The sequence below is a fragment of the Rhineura floridana genome, chromosome 6, assembly GCF_030035675.1.
Source record: "Rhineura floridana isolate rRhiFlo1 chromosome 6, rRhiFlo1.hap2, whole genome shotgun sequence".
NCBI lineage: Eukaryota > Metazoa > Chordata > Lepidosauria > Squamata > Rhineuridae > Rhineura > Rhineura floridana.
Window position 1 is genome coordinate 68,608,643 of NC_084485.1, and position 20,666 is coordinate 68,629,308.

General features: G+C 44.9%; 1 protein-coding gene across 2 annotated transcripts; it reads left to right on the plus strand.

The window, feature by feature from the left end:
- The first annotated feature begins 3,018 nt into the window (after positions 1–3,018).
- GOLT1A (golgi transport 1A) lies at positions 3,019–16,315 on the plus strand. 2 transcript variants are annotated; one of them, XM_061630377.1, is made up of 5 exons: positions 3,019–3,114; positions 4,628–4,719; positions 10,748–10,926; positions 12,971–13,034; positions 15,192–16,315. In XM_061630377.1, the coding sequence occupies exons 1-5, from the start codon at positions 3,090–3,092 to the stop codon at positions 15,228–15,230; spliced, it is 399 nt and encodes a 132-aa protein (XP_061486361.1). In that variant the 5' UTR covers positions 3,019–3,089; the 3' UTR covers positions 15,231–16,315. The 2 variants fall into 2 exon arrangements, with proteins under 2 accessions (XP_061486361.1, XP_061486360.1); XM_061630376.1 differs by having other exon boundaries at positions 12,971–13,029.
- Positions 16,316–20,666: the final 4,351 nt, after the last annotated feature.

The following is a 20,666-nucleotide window of genomic DNA, read 5'->3' on the forward strand; positions in this document are numbered from 1 at the left end:
TTGGGCTGCATTAACAGAAGTATAGTTTCCAAATTGTGTGAAGTACTAATCCCCCTTTATTCAGCACTGGTTAGGCCTCACCTTGAATACTGCCTCCAGTTCTGGTCTCCACACTTCAAGAAGGATGCAGACAAACGAACAGGTTCAGGGAAGGGCAACAAGGATGATCAGGGGATTGGAAACAAAGCCCTATGAGGAGAGACTGAAAGAACTGGGCATGTTTAGCCTGGAGAAGAGAAGACTGAGGGGAGATATGATAGCACCCTTCAAGTACATGAAAGGTTGTCATATAGAGGAGGGCCGGGATCTCTTCTCAATCATCCCAGAGTGTAGGACACGGAATAATGGGCTCAAGTTTCAGGAAGCCAGATTTTGACTGGACTTCAGGAAAAACTTCCTAACTGTTAGAGCCATACGACAATGGAACCAATTACCTAGAGAGGTAATGGGCTCTCCAACACGAGGCATTCAAGAGGCAGCTGGACAGCCATTTGTCGGGAATGCTTTGATTTGGATTCCTGCATTTTGCAGGGGGTTGGACTTGATGGCCTTATAGGCCCCTTCCAACTCTACTATTCTATGATGCTATGATATAGGGCTTATAGTCTAATGCTGCAAGCACACTAGTCGCCTATAGCGAAGCATTTCCATTGGCTACACCCGGAGAGGGAACGAGTTGATCTGCCAATCAGTTGCGAAATCCCTTTCAAGCAAATTTTTAAAAACTACACTCAAACTGCTCCCACCAGGTTTTACAGTAAAAAAAAAGAGCAGGGTTTGACTAGCATCGTGTGCCCATGTTTTCAGAAAAGAGAGGTGGAGGTGCACTAGAAATGCCAGAACGGTAAGTGTGTCTCTACCTATAATTTGACACAGGGTGACAATATAGGAAGGGAAAGGAAGAGGAGGCAGAGTTATGCTTTCAGTTACATGTAGAGGGATTAAATCCAAGCTGCTTGGAGCTGATCAAAGGTGCAAAAATGGCATGTGTATAGAAAGGACCACACAAGGGGTGACCCACTGCATGCAGAGAATATACCCCATGTGTTAAAGGCACAATGGAGTTTCTTTTCCTTACATACTATGTAACCTAGGGAAACACACTATCAAACATCAAAACCTGTCCTACAACTGCAGTTAAATCACATGCACAAGAAATGTTGTTACCTCAAGGACCTTTTTACTCTCCAGTTCAATGGGATAGACATTCTGTCTAGGCTGAACACATCTGGAGACAGTGTGGGACCACCTGGGAGGTATATTTCATCTCTTTCCCCATATGGAGCCAACAGGTATCCATCTCTCATGTGTGACGCAGGTGGTGCAGCTGCAGTCACAATAGATACCTTCAATATTCAAGCAAGGGATGTCCCTGTGTGCCCTGGTTAAAGGATATCAGGGAGTCTCAGATGTTAATGTGCAACCTAATGCATCACCATTATTTGTCCCACAATTCAGTGTTCACCAGAACATTTGAAAGATCAACATATAAAATGATAGCAAGAATATCAACAGAAGCAGCCAAGATGGCTGGGTTATAACATGATCATGAAAATAAACTTCCTATTTCAAAATGTGCTGAATGATTCACTTATTGGAAATAGGTTTCCTGCCTGTGTCCTTAGCTATTTGTCAAGCACCATCGGGAAATATAGATCTTGTGCCTTAGTGACTCAGACGAAGATAATGCAGATGCTCCGGGCGACTTAGTTACATTGTTGCTGTTATGCTTGCTGCGTACATGAGAATGGGGCATGCGTTCTCTTTATAGGAATATACCTATGCAGTAGAAAAGCAAATGCTCCAAGGCTGCATCAGAGACAAAAGTTCTGTTTCGGCTAATGGATGATGCTTGTTTGACTCAAAGTAGTCAACACACGATGCTGTGCAATATGGGAATGGTCCAATGCACAATTGGGCCATATATCTGGCAAAGAAAGCTCCCAGATCCGTTTCTGGCATTCACATGTTTCTATCCTGCCCTCTCATTCCTACCAGTCCGCAAAATGTGCATTTGCAGCCATTTTCCAGCTACTTATTTTTATTAATTTTGATAGAAACATTTACACACCACTTTTGGGCCCTCATAAGGGACCCCAAGGTGATTCTCAACAATAAAAATGCACTCCAATGCAATTAAAAACAGAGAACTGTCAAACTAATATTAAAAACAAAACAAAACAAGAACAGCCAGCAAAGTTAACATATAGTTAAAAGCAGAGCTTGGAAAAGTTACTTTTTTGAACTACAACTCCCATCAGCCCCAGCCAACATGGCCACTGGATTGGGCTGATGGGAGTTGTAGTTCAAAAAAGTAACTTTTCCAAGCTCTGAAAGCCTGGCAAAATAAAAACATCTTGACTCCCCATCTAAGAACCATCCACAAAGGGACCAGTTGAACCTCTCATGGGAGACAGTTTCACACCTGGGGAGCTGCCACCATGAAGACCCTATCCTGTGTTACTGCTAGCCATATCTCCCTTGGTGGAGAAGGAGAGCATCGGTCCAATGCTGACCGTAATTGATGGGCAGGTTCATGTGGGAGGAGATGGTCCTTTCTCATAGTGTACTTTCCAACTGCAAGTAGGAAATGTAAGAAGGAAAACAGTCCTCAGAGCGAAGAACAAAGAGCCAGCGCTAGCACAGGGAAAGTGCATTAATTGCTATAAGCCACACAAACAGTCACATGAATAATGTCATGATTTTTATGGCTTTCTTTCATTCTTTCTTTGCCAGCAGTGAGGAAACACTTTGTAGTTTATCCTCTTAATAAACAAACGTGCCTAGTGCTACTATTGGATCCCCCTTGGAGATCCAGGAGGACAGAAAGCACAAGCTATGCATTTGCAATGGCACCCCCCCCCACTTGGAGACTCCACAGTGACAGCCCAGTTAACTTCAAGAGGAGTCTTCACTACTGGGTGGTTAATGATTTGCAAGGTGACGCAGAAAGAGCAAAAGGCCTTTCCAAGGTTCACCAGCTTGGGAATATGTGGAATATCTTCCCTCCCTCCCTCCCTCGCTCCCTCCTGTGACATTCACATCTATACCTGAAAATCTAGAGCCCATCTAGGCCTACAGCGGTGAAGATGATAGAGATCACAGAAATCCAGAGTGAGTATGAACATGAATCTCCCAAGCCTGGGGGTAGAAGTTTCATATTCATATACCAGTGTTGTTGAGTTAACAAAGAAAGCATAATTGGGTCTAATCAGGGCTACCCTTTGCCAGATGAGCTTTTAGGTTACAGCACCACAACCTCTATTATTTATTCATTTTATTACATTCATACCTGCCATTCCTCCATGAAGCTCAAGGCATGGTACAGAGTGCCCTCCAGCGCTCATCTTATCCTCACAACAAACCCGTGACAGAGGTCTGGCAGAAAGAGTGTGAGTGGCCCAAGATCAACCAGTGAGCTTCATGGCTGAGTCGGGATTTGAACCTGGGTCTTCCTGGTCTTAGCTCAGCACTCTAACCACCACACCAGCCTGGCTGTCTAGTTCCAGTGTTACACTGGTGACTGCTTCACAGGCACTTTTCTATGTGTTCGCTTCCCCCCCTCTTTTTACTGACGATTAGAAAATGTGCCCTTGAAGAAGAAAGTAAACTAACCTCTTTGCCTCTGTTTCCAGGGGAAAAGAGTCAGATGTTTTCAGTATAATCTCTAACAGGCATTGGTGAGCAGCCAGTAGTATGGTTCAACCAATAAGTAATGTGTGCTTCTAGGAAAGGCCATTAAGGGGTGCTGTAGGGTCACACCTGCGAGACATTAGCAGACTGTAGGGTCGCACTCCTGAAGTGGCAAGACGCTAGACCAGAGGTTGGGAACCCTAGCCCCTGAAGCCAAATGCTGCCCTCTAAGCCTCTCTGGCTGGCCCTCAAGACTCCCCCCAGGCTACAACTCTCACTAACCCTGCTTTGCACCCTCCATGACTGTTTTTGCCTGGCTGAAATGTGCTCTTGGATTTTCAGAATGCCTCTTGCTTGTCTGGATGGGGGATAGAGAGGGGGGGTGCAAGTGTATGTAGAAACTAACCAAAGTGAAATTTACGTTGATTGCTTTCCTCACTTTTGCCTCTAGCCCCATCCTTCATTGGCTGTGGCCCCAAGAAGAAGTCCCCCACCCGAGCTAGACTGTGATGAGTGTGGGGGTTGCATATTACTAGCAGAGCTTTGGGTTGAGGACTTGCTTGGCATCTGCCAGTTTGTCACCCAGATAAATCCTTCCAAGAGTCCCAACAATCATCATGGAAAGGAACATGACAAATAGGAGTGAAGAGCCGGAAAATCAAAATAGCTATCCTGAAACTGAAAACCCTGCTGAAATTAGGGCTAGCTTCCAAAAAGCAAAAACGGCAAGTGCTAGGTTGGCTTCCCAAAGAGGGAGCTCCACACCCCTGAGAAAGCCTTGTCTGACTCCTACACAGCTGCCAATCATCTTTCAGATGACTGTGGAACATGGAGTGCAGCCACCCCGCCAGATTTTAAAAGGAACAGGCATCCTGAGGCCAAACCATAGGCACCAGGAGCATCTTCCTTCACTATTGACTTGCCTTCCTCCTCCTGGTTAGGGTGCCCCTTCAGATTGCTGTGGGTCTGATTATGTCCATTTCATCTGTTGCAGAGATTGGTGTGGGACTCGTGGGCTTTGGGATGTTTTTCCTCCTTTTTGGAGTGCTATTGTACATGGATTCAGTGCTACTGGCCTTCGGAAATGTAAGTTTCATTTAAAGTTCCAGACATTTGTTCCCACATGTCGCTTTTGTGATCACATAAAATATTAGGCCACTTTGTCCTTTCAAAGCTTTAATGTAGGGCTAGGGAACCTTTTTGGCTCCAAGGCCAGATCCTCATCAGGATCTGTCTCGCAGGCCAAATTTGACTGGTGAATACCAGTTGCTGGATGTCAAAGTGGGAAGGGTGCTGTTACATTGAAGTTCTGCTTGTGTGCACTTGCCCCTGCCCCGGAATTCTAAAGGTAATAGTGGGTGAAGTGGGTTGCAAGGAACCTCCACGAGCTAGAGGGAACCCCAGCTGACGAAGCGTCAAGGCCCCAGCTGACAAAGCGTCAAGGCGAGTTAAGCAGCAGAGCGAAAAGAGGGTAAGTAGCTCCCATTTATTCCATTATTTAATTGAATTAAAACAGCTCAGAGCAATAAGTAATAAGGGCAGCCCAAGGTCACCCTGAGCTAGGAGCCAAATCCTGAAAGAACCTATATCTTAGGAGATAGATCCTAGGAGAAGAAAGCCTATAGAAAGCTAGTGTTCAACACCACCCTAGCAGGAAAGCTTCAGGGGACACTGTAAACAAGGCTAAATTCCAGTCGGAGAGAAGGGGGAAGAGGAAACTCCACCGATACATACAGGGAGAGAGTCAGCTCAGTCCTTGCTAAAAAGGGCAGCTTCAGCCTTCCTGAAACACAACCACAAGCTCTGTTTCCCTAGGTTAAAGAAAGGTCAGGCTGTTCTAGGTGGGAAAACAACAAACAAAAAAGACTTGCCTGGAAGTCGCAGCCCCTTGCTGAGATTAAAAGCAGCCAAAAGCTTAAACAGCCCTGCCCCTCACTCAGGAAGGAAGCGTCAAGGCCCCAGCTGACAAAGCGTCAAGGCGAGTTAAGCAGCAGAGCGAGTTCGGCAGCAGGGCAAGGAGGCCAGGGCCCCCCACTCTGCCCGTCTGTTCCCTAACCTCAACTAAACCGCAGTCTCCAACCCATTGACGTAATAAACCTTAAACAAAACTATGCAGGTAAGAAGCCAGCAGGGGTGTGGGTGCTTTCCAGTGTTTTGCACCGCCTGCAGCATGTACGACTATCTGCCTGTTGGACAGAAGTCGTGGGTGTGCTCTCGGTGCAATGAGCTCCTGGCTCTCCGGGAACAACTTCATTTCCTTGAGGCCAAGGTGGCGGACCTGGAAAAGCTGAGAGAGGCAGAGAGGTGTGTGGAGGAGGCCTTCAGGGACGTTATAGCTGTGTCCCACTCCAACGATGATAGCTCTCCTGCTATCATGGAGAACGATGGTCTCAGGGAAGGAGAGCATCCAGCTGAGGAAGAGGGAAACGATCCCTTAGAAGGGACCCATTCCTTGGGGGATGAGCAGCTATCCTCTCGTGCCGAGGATATATCTCCAGGGGGTGGAGGGATCCTTGTAGTGGGTGATTCAATCATTAGGAACATAGACAGTGGGGTGTGTGATGGGCATGTAGACCGCAAGGTGTTTTGCCTGCCTGGTGCGAAGGTTGCGGATATCGCCCATCGTTTAGATAGTTTGGTTGACAGTGCTGGGGAGGAGTCAGTGGTCGTGGTGCACGTTGGCACCAACGACATGGGGAAGTGCAGCCGTGAGGTCCTGGAAGCAAAATTTAGGTTGCTAGGTAGGATGCTGAAAGCCAGGACCTCCAAGGTGGCTATCTCTGAAATGCTACCGGTTCCACGCGCAGGACCAGCCAGACAGGCCCAGCTTTGCAGTCTCAATGCGTGGATGAGACGATGGTGTTGGGTGGAAGGGTTTGGATTTGTTAGGCACTGGGGAACATTTTGGGACAAGCCGGGCCTGTACAAAAGGGACGGGCTCCACTTGAACCAGAATGGAACCAGACTGCTGGCACTTAAAATTAAAAAGGTAGCAGAGCAGCTTTTAAACTGACTGAGGGAGGAAACCCGACAGGAGCTGAGGAAGGTCCGGTTCGGAATAAACCTCCCCCCTGGGATAAAGACCAAAGAAATGATGAAATTTTAAAAGGGGTAGGCCTAGAAGTAGGCATTGTGAGAACAGGGGCACAGGATATAAATTCAGAAGAGCAAAATTACCACAGGCCAAACCACAAGTGCCAAAGACACTTGAAGAGAGACACTGCTTACAAGTGCCTGTACGCTAATGCTAGGAGCCTCCGAACCAAGATGGGAGAACTGGAGTGCTTGGTCTTAGAGGAGAGCATTGATATAGTGAGCATAACGGAGACCTGGTGGAATGGAGAAAACCAGTGGGATACGGTTATCCCTGGATATAAACTATATCGGAAGGACAGGGAAGGACGTATTGGTGGCGGAGTCGCTCTATACGTGAAAGAAGGCATTGAATCCAGCAAGCTCGAAACCCCCAAAGAGGCGGACTCCTCCACAGAATCGTTGTGGGTGGTGATACCATGCCCCAGGAGGGACTTAATACTGGGAACGATCTATCGTCCCCCTGATCAAAATGCTCAGGGAGACCTGGAGATGAGATATGAAATTGAGGCAGCATCCAAACTAGGAAATGTGGTAGTAATGGGTGACTTCAACTACCCGGACATAGACTGGCCGCATATGTGTTCCAGTCATGACAAAGAAGCAAAGTTTCTAGATATTCTAAATGACTATTCCCTAGACCAGTTGGTCATGGAACCGACCAGAGGGACAGCAACCCTGGACTTAATCCTCAGTGGGGACCGGGACCTGGTGCGAGATGTAAGTGTCGTTGAACCGATTGGGAGCAGTGACCACAGTGCTATTAAACTAAACATACATGTAAATGGCCAATTGCAAAGAAAATCCAACACGGTCACATTTGACTTCAAAAGAGGAAACTTCACAAAAATAAGGGGATTGGTAAAAAGAAAGCTGAAAAACAAAGTCCAGAGGGTCACATCACTCGAAAATGCTTGGAAGTTGTTTAAAAACACTATATTAGAAGCTCAACTGGAGTGCATACCGCAGATCAGAAAAGGTACCGCCAGGGCCAAGAAGATCCCAGCATGGTTAACGAGCAAAGTCAAGGAAGCTCTTAGAGGCAAAAAGTCTTCCTTCGGAAAATGGAAGTCTTGTCCGAACGAAGAAAATAAAAAAGGACACAAACTCTGGCAAAAGAAATGCAAGAAGACAATAAGGGATGCTAAAAAAGAATTTGAGGAGCACATTGCTAAGAACATAAAAACCAACAACAAAAAATTCTATAAATACATTCAAAGCAGGAGACCATCTAGGGAGGCGATTGGACCCTTGGATGATAAGGGAGTCAAAGGTGTACTAAAGAACGATAAGGAGATTGCAGAGAAGCTAAATGAATTCTTTGCATCTGTCTTCACAGTGGAAGATATAGGGCAGATCCCTGAACCTCAACTAACATTTGCAGGAAGGGATTCTGAGGAACTGAGACAAACAGTGGTAACGAGAGAGGAAGTTCTAGGCTTAATGGACAATATAAAAATTGACAAATCACCGGGCTCGGATGGCATCCACCTGAGAGTTCTCAAAGAACTCAAATGTGAAATTGCTGATCTGCTAACTAAAATATGTAACTTGTCCCTCGGGTCCTCCTCCGTGCCTGAGGACTGGAAAGTGGCAAATGTAATGCCAATATTCAAAAAGGGATCCGGAGGGGATCCCGGAAATTACAGGCCAGTTAGCTTAACTTCTGTCCCTGGAAAACTGGTAGAAAGTATTATTAAAGCTAGATTAACTAAGCACATAGAAGAACAAGCCTTGCTGAAGCAGAGCCAGCATGGCTTCTGCAAGGGAAAGTCCTGTGTCAGTAACCTATTAGAATTCTTTGAGAGTGTCAACAAGCATATAGATAGAGGTGATCCAGTGGACATAGTGTACTTAGACTTTCAAAAAGGGTTTGACAAGGTACCTCACCAAAGACTTCTGAGGAAGCTTAGCAGTCATGGAATAAGAGGAGAGGTCCCCTTGTGGATAAGGAATTGGTTAAGAAGCAGAAAGCAGAGAGTAGGAATAAACGGACAGTTCTCCCAATGGAGGGCTGTAGAAAGTGGAGTCCTTCAAGGATCGGTATTGGGACCTGTACTTTTCAACTTGTTCATTAATGACCTAGAATTAGGAGTGACCAGTGATGTGGCCAAGTTTGCTGACGACACTAAATTGTTCAGGGTTGTTAAAACAAAAAGGGATTGCGAAGAGCTCCAAAAAGACCTCTCCAAACTGAGTGAATGGGTGGAAAAATGGCAAATGCAATTCAATATAAACAAGTGTAAAATTATGCATATTGGAGCAAAAAATCTTAATTTCACATATACGCTCATGGGGTCTGAACTGGCGGTGACTGACCAGGAGAGAGACCTCAGGGTTGCAGTGGACAGCACGATGAAAATGTCGACCCAGTGTGCGGCAGCTGTGAAAAAGGCAAATTCCATGCTAGGGATAATTAGGAAAGGTATTGAAAATAAAACAGCCGATATCATAATGCCGTTGTATAAATCTATGGTGCGGCTGCATTTGGAGTAATGTGTATAGTTCTGGTCGCCTCATCTCAAAAAGGATATTATAGAGTTGGAAAAGGTTCAGAAGAGGGCAACCAGAATGATCAAGGGGATGGAGCGACTCCCTTATGAGGAAAGGTTGCAGCATTTGGGGCTTTTTAGTTTAGAGAAAAGGCGGGTCAGAGGAGACATGATAGAAGTGTATAAAATTATGCATGGCATTGAGAAAGTGGATAGAGAAAAGTTCTTCTCCCTCTCTCATAATACTAGAACTCGTGGACATTCAAAGAAGCTGAATGTTGGAAGATTCAGGACAGACAAAAGGAAGTACTTCTTTACTCAGCGCATAGTTAAACTATGGAATTTGCTCCCACAAGATGCAGTAACGGCCACCAGCTTGGATGGCTTTAAAAGAAGATTAGACAAATTCATGGAGGACAGGGCTATCAATGGCTACTAGCCGTGATGGCTGTGCTGTGCCACTCTAGTCAGAGGCAGCATGCTTCTGAAAACCAGTTGCCGGAAGCCTCAGGTGGGGAGAGTGTTCTTGCACTCGGGTCCTGCTTGTGGGCTTCCCCCAGGCACCTGGTTGGCCACTGTGAGAACAGGATGCTGGACTAGATGGGCCACTGGCCTGATCCAGCAGGCTCTTCTTATGTTCTTAACCTGTAGTAACAATTCATAGACCTTGCAACCCCCACCCCCAGGAAATACCTCTGCGGACACTCTTGCTTGTGGGCTTCCCATAGGCATCTGGTGGGCAACTGTGAGAACAAGATGCTGGACTGCATGGACCTTTGGCCTAATCCAACAGGGCTCTTCTTATGTTCTTAACTGCAAGATCAGAAGTAGCGCTCTTAGCCCATTACAGTTTTCAATATTTTGTACCATGTACCAACCACTACACACAGCGCATGATGCAAGGGGATGGGTGTGGGGTACTCAGCTGAAGAAGGTGATTGTCTTGCAACAGCACAATGCACTTGTTCAGCAGCTTCTCAGGTCAACAGTGAAGTGGCTGAAGGAGTCCCACCAAACAAAGAAAAGTTAGGCAACAGAACCAACATTCTCCTTCCCCTCCAAGGACTAAAGACAGAGAATGACCAAAGGGAATATAAAGTTTACACCCAACAACCTAAAAGATAGTATCAGAAGTTGTATACTACAGTTCCCATCAACCCCAGCTGGCATGGCCACTGGTCAGAGATGATGGGAGTTGTAGTCCAAAACATCTGGAGGATACCACATTGGCTACCCCTGAATTATATTATAAACAATCAGTATGTATAATGTTTTGTAATTTTTTAAAAATGAAAAGCAATATATATATAAGATGATGATGATTATGTGCCTCTCTAGATGTTGTCAGACACCAACTCGCATAAGCCCAAGCTGGCCATGAGCCAGGGCTGACCATGATCAACAGTCGGGAATGATGGGAATCAAAGTCCAACAGCTTCTGAAAGGCTACAGGTTCCCTATCACTGATCTGTTGCCTGTCATACACTCTAATAAACCCAGTGGCTTGTTCTTCTCTTCCTTCTCCTCAGATCCTGTTCCTCTCCGGCCTGGCCATTATTATTGGACTAAGAAGAACCTTTGGTTTCTTCTTCCAGAAGCAGAAGTTTAAGGGAACTAGTTTCTTTTTGGGAGGCATATTTATTGTCCTGTTTCGGTGGCCTGTCCTGGGCATGCTTCTGGAGACCTATGGCTTCATTAACCTCTTCAGGTGATTAATTCAGCTAAAGCCACAAAGCTTCCAGGGGAAACTGTGTAGACGTAGGTGTCAGGGTAAGTCCAGGGTTGTCAATAGCTGCATGTGAAGCCAGACCTGAACTCTCCAGCTTACAGTTCTTTAAATCAGTGCTCTAAGCTGGAACCTCACGTGCAACAAGCAGAATGTACTATCCTACTGAGCAGAGAAAGACAACAGACTTTGCTTCTACTGTTTATCAAAGGCAATCTAATCCAGAGCCTTTCTGTTCAGTGGTGCTGTCAGGGCAGGTCATGGGGACAGAAGTCCAGGACCCCATTCAGAAAATTAGCAAAAGGAGAGCCAGTGTGGTGAAATGGTTCGAGTGTCAGACTGGGACCTGGGAGACCAGGGTTAAAATCCCCACTCAGCCATGAAGCTCCCTGGGTGACCTTGGGCCTGTCACTCTCTCTCAGCCTAACCTACTTCACAGGGTTGTTGTGAGGATAAAATGGAGAGAGGGAGAAACATGTACACCACCTTGAGCTCCATGGAGGAAAGGCAGGATATAAATGCAATGAAAAACAAACAAACAAACAAATAAATAAAAAATGAGCAGGAGGGCCAACAAACATCGCAGGGTTGCAGTGACAGCTGGTGGCTCCATGTCAGTGAGGCAGTGGAATCTGCTCCGGGTTTTAATCTGAACTTTCAAGGTGCTGAAGGAGTTGAACTTGAAAGTTTGGCCTAAAATCCAGAGTGGATTACACTGCCCACTGACACCAGCCACCACTGTAGGGCTGGTTTACCAAATTTTGAGGCAATATACATTATCAACTAAAGAGCGCCCTTCCCAAGACCATTAGGGATGCTTCCAGACAGGAGCTGATTGTGAAATTGGTGCTGCTCATGCCAACAGGTTTTAACAGTGTCCACAGGACAATTCCATCTTCAAAATGCTAGTTCACACTCCTTTTTTCTTACATTAAATCCAGATTTCCCCATGCCACAGAAAATCCTATATGTAAACATAACCCTGTTATCTATCTGCAGTCACAGCTGGTGTAGAAACTCATTTGCACATTTTGGGGGAAGATGTGTGGTTTGTCATGAGTGTGGTGATGCTTCTGCAGATGGTCTCTATTGCCACACCTCAAGTCCATTTGATTCACAGCTGAACACAACTTTGCCATTTTGTTTTCGGCAGCCCCAAATACCAAATGAAAGATATCTATTTCCACTGATTGCCACCTACTGACAGCATGCCCATATTGGGGGAGAAATTATCTCAAGATCTCCACATAAAATGTTGGGAATTACTGGGGAGACTGTAATTGCAGCACATATATTGGACTTATTAATTCCAAGCTCATGCATTCCATTTTATTCTAGAATCAATGAAATAATACCACATAGTTGCCTACTTCTTATCACCTGGTTGTTAAGACAGTGAGGTTTACTTTATGCAGTTATGCTTGTAATTCCTTAGTCTGGTTTAGAAATAAAACTCTGTGGGTTGTAGCCAATGCTACCATTCCACTTGCATAACAGGCTTTTGCTCGTGCAACAGAACTTCATCTCCTCTCCCATGCAGTCCTCCATGCAGCCTGAAAATCCACTCCAGAGGGTTGGGGACCCTCTGGAGCAGATTTGGAGGGCACACAGGAAGAGAACAAGGGGAAGTCCTGTTGCATGAGTAGAACGTCACTTGCACAGCGTTGGATACAGTCCTTTAAACCACTTCTTATGGCCAAATGAGATATGTAAGAGCACAAGTCATATGTGTGAGGGTGACTGAACTCTCCCCTCTCCTACAGATTCCCTCCCCGCAGCTTCCCTCCCCAGCTACTTTTCCGTCAGCTAGGATCATTTCTGGTATTGGAGCCTCAGCTTGTAGAAGGGAGCCTGGAGAAATGAGCCTGGGGAGATAAGCAGAGGAGAGGTTCAGCATTCCTTATGCATATTTTTTACTTTGCTTTAAACTCAGAGAATTGATGCCTGTCGCCCCTAGTTTAATTCTCAAGTTTCTTTCCAGATGATTATTTTAATCAGTGATTAACCGAAACTTCTTTGTCCTCAGGAGCTTCTTCCCAATCGCCTTTGGATTTCTGGGATCACTGGTGAACATCCCATTTTTAAGTAAGGTAATCAAATCTTGGGTGTATCATGTGCTCCCACGGGGAAAGGATGCTAGCTGGCTGATCTGGTGAAAGAAGTAACTATACTTTACAGCAAGGGTAGGGAACCTACAGCCTTCCAGGTGTTGCTGGACCACAACACCCATCTTCCCTGACCATTGGCTGGAGTTGATGGGAGTTGGAGTCCAGCAACATCTGGAAGACTGTTAGGTTCCCCACTCCTGCTTTACAGTAAGGGCACAAGATATTCTGGATGTTGTAACCAAGAGCCTTTTTAGATTAGATGTTTAATTGCTGTATTTGTTTATCCTTCTTTTGTTTAAATGCAAGGTTATGTACACTCATGCATTTCAACAGAGAAATAACTGAATGAAAGAATAACACAATAATTGAATTTTAAGGCTGGAAGAGACTTTGGAGGTCATTTAGACCTACCTCTTGCTCAATGCAAAAATGTTGCAACTACAGCATTCCTGACAGATGGACATCCAGCCTCTGTTCACCTCCCAAGTAAGGCAGCCTGTCAAACATCTCTTACCATTAGGAAGTTTCTCCAGATATTTAGTCAAATTTCCTTTGCCACTTCCACCCATCAGTTCTAGGGCTTCTCTCTGGAGGAACAGAAAACATGTCTGTGCCATTTTTTACAATCTTTATGACAGCCTTCCAAATATTTGAAGAAAGGGGGAAGGGGGAGAGAGAGAGAGAAATAGAGAGAGAGAGAGAGAGAGAGAGAAGATTAGGCTCTAGTCAAGGAGGTGGCTATTTTCTAAAAAGTTAAAATACAGTAGCCGAGTTCACATAACACGCTGATGAATGTGAACATAAGGAGAGGGAATGAGGGCTTCCACTTCCACCTGAGCAATGTGCATACAAGTTGTATACATACTGTTGCTGTGCACAAGTGAATAGCCCTGCAAAAGACAGGGTCCTCAATTAACTGTACAGATCCTACATTTGTACAGTTGCACATGTCTAGGCTCTGTCCAGGCCTTCAGCTGAAAGTGTGAAGATTTCCCACTCGCCCCTTATGCATTAATATTCACAGATACATCTCATGGGCAGGTCTTCTGTGAATGTTCATGATGGGACTTGTGTTGTAGGAAAGATGGGGTTTCACAATAATACAGACACTAACAAAGCACAGAGGGTGTTGCTGATCACCAGTTATCATAGGTAATCACTGTTGATCTAGCCAGTAGACATCTGTGAAACCCATGGAACCTGAATCCATACAATATTAAGAATTGTGCTGGAAGTATTAGTTATGTGTATCTGACATTTACCCAGCAACAGGCTAAAAATGTTGTGATTTGAAATTATTGATTTCCCTGCAACTTATCTGGAGGAAAAACATTTAGGTTCAACTATGGAACTGTCCAGGCTGATATTTTTTGCAGATGTATTTTGCAACATATCACTGAAGCAATAATAGTGTGCTAGTGATGGATTTATACTAGACGGTCTAACACCATTCTGCTTTATTAGTTGTTCTGAGATGCCTCCCCAATGTTACTGCATTATTGCTATCTGGAAGGAGCATTCTTGCATTATAGCACAGCAAAGGTGGAGCAACACCCCCCAAAAAATCTATGGTATGAAGAGCTACAAGATTTCAACAGGAAGCTACAAGACATGCACCAACTGGCAATGAAACAGTATGCCCTCCCCAAAACCTTTGCAGGCACAAACTGTGTTGAAAGTGTGACTGCGTATAAGAGCCCTGATACCATCACAAGCACAAATAATCATAAATCCACAATAAAAAGAATGTCTGGAGGGACCCTAAGCCTGGTCCTTGCTGGCTGCTGATAGTGTTGGCAGAGATAGGGATATTGTGTAATTATAATTCAAAGCCTTTTCTAACTGATACACAGTCAGATTAACCCAAACAAACCTATTCACCAAGTAAGCGATGCTATTCATCCAATGCTAGTCAAGCTGATTTTTCCTAAACTTTTCATAAGTTTTCCTAATGACTGAAATGCAGGTAGATCACACCCACAATGTATGGTGGCTGTGAAAGTAGATCTGCTGTTGATTGCATCTGGTAAATTCTACCATACATTTTGTTTACAATACACTTACCTTTGTCATCATTGCTTTCATTCTGTTGCATAGTCCTTCCAAGAGAAGTGATTGGTTAATAACTTATTGTTGCAGCTGTTCCAGAAACTTGGAGATACCAGCTCCATGGTGTAGCCTGGATAAGTGGCCTGCTGCAAGAGACAACTTCCCCTCCTACAAGCAAATAGACTTTTTTTTTAATGAAGAGCATGTTGTCTTCAGAGTGGTATGCCACTGAGTGCCCCTCCCCGCCCAATTCATATATTTAAAGGCCCTTGTGTGATCACCTACAGGAGTGTGCAAGGTCACTGGCAGGTTCATGCCCCAATTGTCTGGAGGTGCTCAATGCAAGAGTGGTTACAATTGGGTAAAGTGTGAAGTCCTACATCCTGCTGGTTCATACAGATGCTGGGGCTGAACAATAGATATGAACAACGGCTGAGTGAGCATCGGTGTGCCTGGGCACATTTCTGTTTACATGATGTTTTTAGCAACAAACCAGCGTTTAGGACTTCTTGTTAAGTTGCTCCCAGAAAGACTCATCCCTTTCACCTTCCAAATATCTACAGTAGTGTGCATAAGCAAAGTACCCAGTTTCTTTTATTTCTCTGACACGATGTATACACTGATATTTTTTTGTCCATTGTAGCCTGTAGTTAAACAGGTCCTGTAGCATCGCAGAACCTATTTCCCAGAGATAACAGTGGTGGATACACCAAGCGCAATTATGCTCTTTCATATCAACTTTCTGAAATATTCAGTCACAGGTTATACTGGATTCAAGGCATAGGAAGAATGTGAGCTCACAGAAAATGAGCCATAATGTGTCAGAAATTTCAAACTGCAGAGATTAATTGAAGTGTGTGTCGTTTTTAAGTCAAGATCAAAGGCATATTTTGAATGCTAGCACACTATCAAAACTAGTCTTACCTCACTAGCCAAAGACAGTGATAGGAAGGGGGGGAATTGACATGAGTGTGAGAAATGTTATTCTGGGTTTTATGTTCATTTCAAAATTTACAATAAAAAGATTATTGTGGGGCAGGGCGGGGTTGCAAAATGATATGCAGTTTAAAAAGATACAACCTGTAGTTTGGAACAATGTCTATTTAACAGAGTGTGAACACTGTGATCCCAACATGCAAATATTTTTATTTTCTTTTTTTTATTTAACTAAACATAAATGTTGAATGATATCAAATATACAGTGTTCATCAAAATGTCACGTGGATGTTTTGCCCAGCAGAACAACCGGGAGCTACAGGGAGGCCACTTGCTTTGGGAAAACCAGTATGGAAGGAGGGTGAATTCTTCAGCCCACTGCCATATTCCCAAACTGGGGATTGGTGGGACAGTGGCTGCATTTTGTCATTTATAAAAGAAAAACCTGGGCAATCCAGTCATGAATCTCCCCCCATCTCATTTAGTTTGGCCAAAGCTATGGAGAAGGTCCTTTGTCACAGGTTCGCAGCTATACCCTGGCCCAACTGAGGAAGGGAGACTAGGCCAATCAGTGGTACCCTTCTATTTGCCCTTCCCCTCCCTGTTAACTTTCTGCTACCACCAGGTGGAAGTCTTTAATTGTCCCTGGCTGCCTCCATCAAACAGCCTAAGCACCTCTGAGATTTCTCAAGAACATCTCTAGGCAGTGTGTGGTGGATGAAAGGAGAGAGAGCAAGGTTTTATGAACCAAATTTTTAAAAAGAAGAAAAAAAATATTTTTTGGGAAAAGGTTTTGACATCTGAAAGGATACGTGTACACAGAACAGTACCAGAGGAGCAACTGGATACAGAAAATAAAACAGGTTGAATGCACCCAGCTAGTTCCAACGAAAAGGTTTCCTAACTGCTAAATCCTCTGAAGCAAAATTCTGTCAGAGTTCATAGGATCCTTCCTCAGTTAACAGCCTTCACCAATGTCCTCCAGCTCTGGCTACTGATCTTTTGTCCTTTCTAAGATCCTCAGATCTGTGTCTCCACAAGTAGCCCTCGAATTAAAACCTCTCAAGCTACCTTGTTTCTTATAGCCCAATCCACCAACATTCAAAACATCAACGTGATTTATTTATTTATTTATTTATTAAACTTATATACCGCCCCATAGCCGAAGCTCTCTGGGCGGTGCACAAGACTAACATCAAAATACAATAAACACATATTAACAATTTAAACACATTAAAAAGATTTAAAATTTTAAAAGATGAAACAATTCCAACACAATACTAAAACATATTAAAATGCCTGGGCGAAGAGGAAAGTTTTAACCTGGCGCCAGAAGGATAGAAGTGTTGGCACCAGGCGTATCTCCTCAGGGAGGTTGTTCCATAAGTCAGGGGCCACCACTGAAAAAGCCCTTTTTCTTGTTGCCACCCTCCGAGCTTCCCTATGAGTAGGCACTCGGAGGAGGGTCTTTGATGTTGAGCGTAGTGTACGGGTAGGTTCATATCGGGGGAGGCGTTCCATCAGGTATTGTGGTCCTGTGCCATGTAAGGCTTTGTAGGTTAGAACCAGCACTTTGAACCGGGCCCGGAAACATATAGGCAGCCAATGCAAGCGGACCAGAATCGGTGTTATATGTTCGGACCGTCTGGTCCCCGTTAACAGTCTGGCCGCTGCATTCTGCACGAGCTGCAGTTTCCGAACCGTCTTCAAAGGCAGCCCCACATAGAGCGCATTGCAGTAATCTAGTTTAGAGGCTACCAGGGCATGAACTACTGAAGCGAGGTTCTCTCTGTCCAGATAGGGGCGTAGCTGGGCCACCAGTCGAAGTTGGTAAAAAGCATTCCGTGCCACCGAGGCTACCTGAGCCTCAAATGATAGGGATGGTTCTAAAAGGACTCCCAAGCTACGAACCTGCTCTTTCAGGGGGAGTGCAACCCCATCCAGAACAGGTCGAAGATCCGCCATCCGGTCAGGAGAACCACCCACCAGCAGCATCTCAGTCTTGTCTGGATTAAGCCTCAGTTTGTTAGCTCTCATCCAGTCCAGTGTTGAAGCCAGGCATCGGTTTAGCACATCGACAGACTCACCTGAAAAAGATGAAAAGGAGAAATAGAGCTGCGTGTCATCAGCATACTGATGGCAACGCACTCCAAAGATCCTGATGACCGCACCCAGCGGCTTCATATAGATATTAAAAAGCATGGGGGACAGAACTGACCCCTGCGGAACCCCATACTGGAGGTCCCAGGGTGCCGAGCAATGTTCCCCAAGCGCTACCCTCTGGAGACGGCCCGCCAAGTAGGAGCGGAACCACTGCCAAGCAGTACCGCCTACTCCTAGATCAGCGAGTCGTCCCAGAAGGATACCATGGTCGATGGTATCAAAAGCCACTGAGAGGTCAAGGAGGATCAGCAGGGTCACACTCCCCCTGTCTGTCTCCCGACAAAGGTCATCATACAGGGCGACCAAGGCTGTCTCCGTATCTTAATCCCATCTTCAGACTGGCCTGCCTGCAATCCTCGAGTTTCTCATTTTGTAATGTCCTCATGAAGTGAGAGGAAGGGTTGGTTCCGAAAAGCAAATTAACCTCCTACTTCCCCAGCCAAACTGTGCATACAAATTTTATTTCGTTTTCAACTGTCCAATTCCTGCATAAGGTTCCTTAGCTGAGAGCTATGAGATCTTTGTTCCTAACTCCCACCTTGTGCACAAGGCCTCTGTATTTGGGATATGTACCTTATGCTGGGGAAAACAGAAGGGAGTAGAAAAAGAGGAAGGCCAAACAAGAGATGGATTGATTCCATCAAGGAAGCCACAGACCTGAACTTACATGATCTGAACAGGGTGGTTCATGACAGATGCTCTTGGAGGTCGCTGATTCATAGGGTCGCCATAAGTCATAATCAACTTGAAGGCACATAACAACAACAATCCTCCAAAAATGCAGAGAATGTCCAGCTGCCAGAGCCCATACTCATACAGCTACTATACACAGAGACACTTGCATTTACCATCGAAAGAGGAGGAGGGTGCAGGATTATTAAGTCTCTAAAATTGCCTAACTGCACCATTGCTTTTAGGTAAGTTAAGACTGTAGCCCGCAGGGCCTTTACAAGGTAATATGTATTACTTACTTCAGAATGGGGTAAGCCAGCCTTGCTTCCTTTGGATGCCCTCCTCCTCATTTTGCTGAGTGTGGATGTGGATGTCTGCCCTGATGGCACTACTGGCATTAATAACTAAAGAGTATTATCTGTATCTGTTTTACAGCGCCTTACCATAAAACTAGAATTGTGGGAAATTGGAAAGTCATGTATTTAGGGGAAAAACCCACCTCTTTTGATTTAAAGTGTATATACTGCAAAGGTTACATAGCTCATACTCATGGTACAGCCATCTTTATCTGTAGATAAGGTATTCTAAAGCAGTGGATTTTTTGCATCAGCAGGAGGTTGGACTAGATGACCACTGAAATTTCTTCCAACTCTTATGATTGTATACTAAGCTGTGGGGAAAGCAGGGACTGGCAAGAGGATACCACTAATCCCCTTTATTTTACTTTGGAAATACATCTTGTAACCCTGTGATTTTATGGCTTCCATTAGGAAGTTGCCTTCTACTGAGTCGTAGAATCATAGAATCATAGAGCTGGAAGGGGCCTGTAAGGCCATTGAGTCCAACCCCCTGCTCAATGCAGGAATCCAAATTAAAGCATACCCAACAGATGCCTGTCCAGCTGCCTCTTGAAGCCCCCCAGTGTTGGAATGCCCACCACCTCCCTTGCTAACTGGTTCCATTGCTGTACCGATCAAACAGTCAGGACATTTTTCCTGACGTTCAGCTGAAATCTGGCTTCCTGTAAGTTGAGCCCATTATTCCATGTCCTACACTCTGGGATGATCCAGAAGAGATCCTGGCCCTTTGCTGTGTGGTAACCTTTCAAGTATTTGAGGAGTGCTATCATATCTTCCCTCAGTTTTCTCTTCTCAAGGCTAAACATACCCAGTTCCTTCAGTTTCTCCTCACAGGGCTTTGTTTCTAGTCCCCTGATCATCCTTGTCACCCTCCTCTGAACCTGTTCCAGTTTGTCTATGTCCTTCTTAAAGTGCGATGTGTAGAACTGGACGTGGTACTCAAGATGAGGCCTAACCAGTGCTGAATAGAGGGGAACCAATGCTTCATGCTTTCTGGCAGCTATATTTCTGTTAATGCAGCCTAAAATAGCTTTTGCCTTTTTTGCAGCCACATAGTCAGAGCACTGGCCCATCTAGCTCAATGTTTTCTACACTGACTGGCAGCAGTTCCTCAGGGTTTCACACTGAAGCCTCTCCCAGCCCTGCCCAGAGATACCAGGAGTTGGACTTTAGACATTCTGCATGCAAAGCATGAGCTCTACCACTAAGCTACAGACCCTCCCTTTAAACCTACTGTAATATTTTGCTTTGAAATCAAAGTGGCAACTTAACATGCTCCGCCCCCTATAAGTCAATCAATTTTCAGATTTAATTAATTAACATCAGAGGGTAAGCTGTGTGAATACCACCCTTAGGAAAACTAGGCAAAAACATAACTACCCAAATGCGTGGAGGAAGAGAGAAAATAATGCAAAAGATTATTAAACATATATTT